This window comes from Salvelinus sp. IW2-2015, unplaced genomic scaffold (assembly GCF_002910315.2).
Source record: "Salvelinus sp. IW2-2015 unplaced genomic scaffold, ASM291031v2 Un_scaffold2457, whole genome shotgun sequence".
NCBI classification, from domain to species: domain Eukaryota; kingdom Metazoa; phylum Chordata; class Actinopteri; order Salmoniformes; family Salmonidae; genus Salvelinus; species Salvelinus sp. IW2-2015.
In genome coordinates, this window is record NW_019943775.1 from 19,033 (window position 1) to 21,002 (window position 1,970).

General features: G+C 47.2%; 1 protein-coding gene across 1 annotated transcript in view; it reads right to left on the reverse strand.

Moving 5' to 3' along the window:
* Positions 1 to 281: 281 nt before the first annotated feature.
* LOC112073998 (collagen alpha-1(VI) chain) overlaps positions 282 to 1,970 on the reverse strand; it is a 5,236-nt gene continuing 3,547 nt past the window's right edge. Inside the window, exons 3-4 of the mRNA XM_024141224.2 lie at positions 1,057 to 1,257; positions 282 to 442 (exon numbers count right to left, since the gene is read on the reverse strand). Of these exons, the coding sequence (XP_023996992.1) occupies positions 289 to 442; positions 1,057 to 1,257 (355 nt within the window). The 3' untranslated portion in view covers positions 282 to 288. The remainder of the gene's footprint in view (positions 443 to 1,056; positions 1,258 to 1,970) is intronic.

Below are 1,970 nucleotides of genomic sequence, written 5' to 3' on the forward strand. Positions count from 1 at the left end.
CTGGAGCACATTGAACAAAAACTTCTGGCTACTGGTTCGCTGTAAATGGCTACCAGATGGCTACCTGATGGCTACCTGCCGCCCAGCAGATGGCAGATGTAGAAAAGTAGGTATCCTGCGTGCACAAGACACATGTTAAACCTACTGAGCTAAAGCCTCGGCTTACAGCTCAGAGAGCCAACGCAAGTCTTCAGGAGTCAGACGAGGTTACCTACCTCTGTTACAAATATATACCTCATGGTCGGTGTTAAAAAGGTTATGTCTATGTGTGTGTGTCGTACCTCCTGGTCAGTGATATGGCGACGGAGAAGACTTTACCACCCCGTGTTGCCTGGCCTCATTGGCAGCTTCCTGTAACCCACCACAGGGCTCCTTGTATCCTGTTAGAGGATGACCGTCCGTACGAACGACGATGTACTTATTCTCCTGGTAGTGGGAGCCCCTGAACACACACACACAACCCACACAACACACACACACCACACACACACACACACCACAACACACAACACACACACCCACACATAACACACACACATACATCACACACACACACAACACACACACACACACACACACACACACACACACACACAACACACCAAACACACACACACACACAGTGAGAAGGAGAATGAAAACACTGGGAAATTAGAGGGTCCAGGGAAGGGTTGTGGTCAGAGGCAATTAGGGCATGAGCATTTTTCAAATCCAATCAAATCAAATTTTTACATAGCCCTTCTTAGATCAGCTGATATCTCAAAGTTCTGTACAGAAACCCAGCCTAAAACCCCAAACAGCAAGCAATACAGGTGTAGAAGCAGGTATGTGTGTGTGTGTGTGTGTGTGTGTGTGTGTGTGTGTGTGTGTGTGTGTGTGTGTGTGTGTGTGGGTGTGTGTGGTGTGTGTGTGTGTGTGGTGTGTGTGTGTGGTGTGTGTGTGTGTTGTGTGTGGTGTGGTGTGTGTGTGTGTGTGTGTGTGTGTGTGTGTGTGTGTGTGTGTGTGTGTGTGTGTGTGTGTGTGTGTGTGTGGTGTGGGGATAGGTGTGTGTGTTACCCTATGAGCAGCTCAGCGATGCCTCTCTTGATGGCACAGTCAGTGTGTGTTCCCTTGCCGATGTAGCTGATGCCTTTGATGTCACTGATGAGCGCCTGGCGCTCGGTGGCGACGTCACTCAGCTGGCGCACTAAGATGATCTCATCAGAGTAGTGTAGCGCTCCGGAGTTCCACGTCAGGGAGCGGTCACATGGCTGGCGCCTAGCAAAGACATTAGACAGAGAGAGAAAAATATATGTCATATCACACAAAACAATGTAACTACAGGTAAATTACTTTCACCATTACAGTAAGTCTCAAACAGGACCTACAGAATCTACCTATAACAAGACCTACCGTGATAAAACAACCTACAGGAGCCTACCAATAACAGACCTACAGGACCTACCTATAACAGGACCTACCTATAACAGGACCTACAGGACCTACCTATAACAGGACCTACCTATAACAGGACCTACCTATAACAGGACCTACAGGACCTACCTATAACAGGACCTACAGGACCTACCAATAACAGAACCTACCTATAACAGGACCTACAGAACCTACCTATAACAGGACCTACACACTCTTAGAAAAAAATGTCCCAAAAGTGTTCTTCCGCTTCTTTTGTTTCCAGGTGGAACCCTTTTTCGATCCAGGTAAAACTATTTTGGTTTCCAGGTAAAACCCGTTTGTGTTCCATGTAGAACCATCTGTAGAAATGGTGCTATATGGAACACTAAAGGGTTCTACTTGGAACCAAAATAGTTATACCTGCAACCAAATCACCCTTTAGCCAAGGGGTTCTCCTATGGGGACAACCAAATCACCCTTTAGCCAAAGGGTTCTCCTATGGGGACAACCAAATCACCCTTTAGCCAAAGGGTTCTCCTATGGGGACAACCAAATCACCCTTTAGCCAAAGGGTT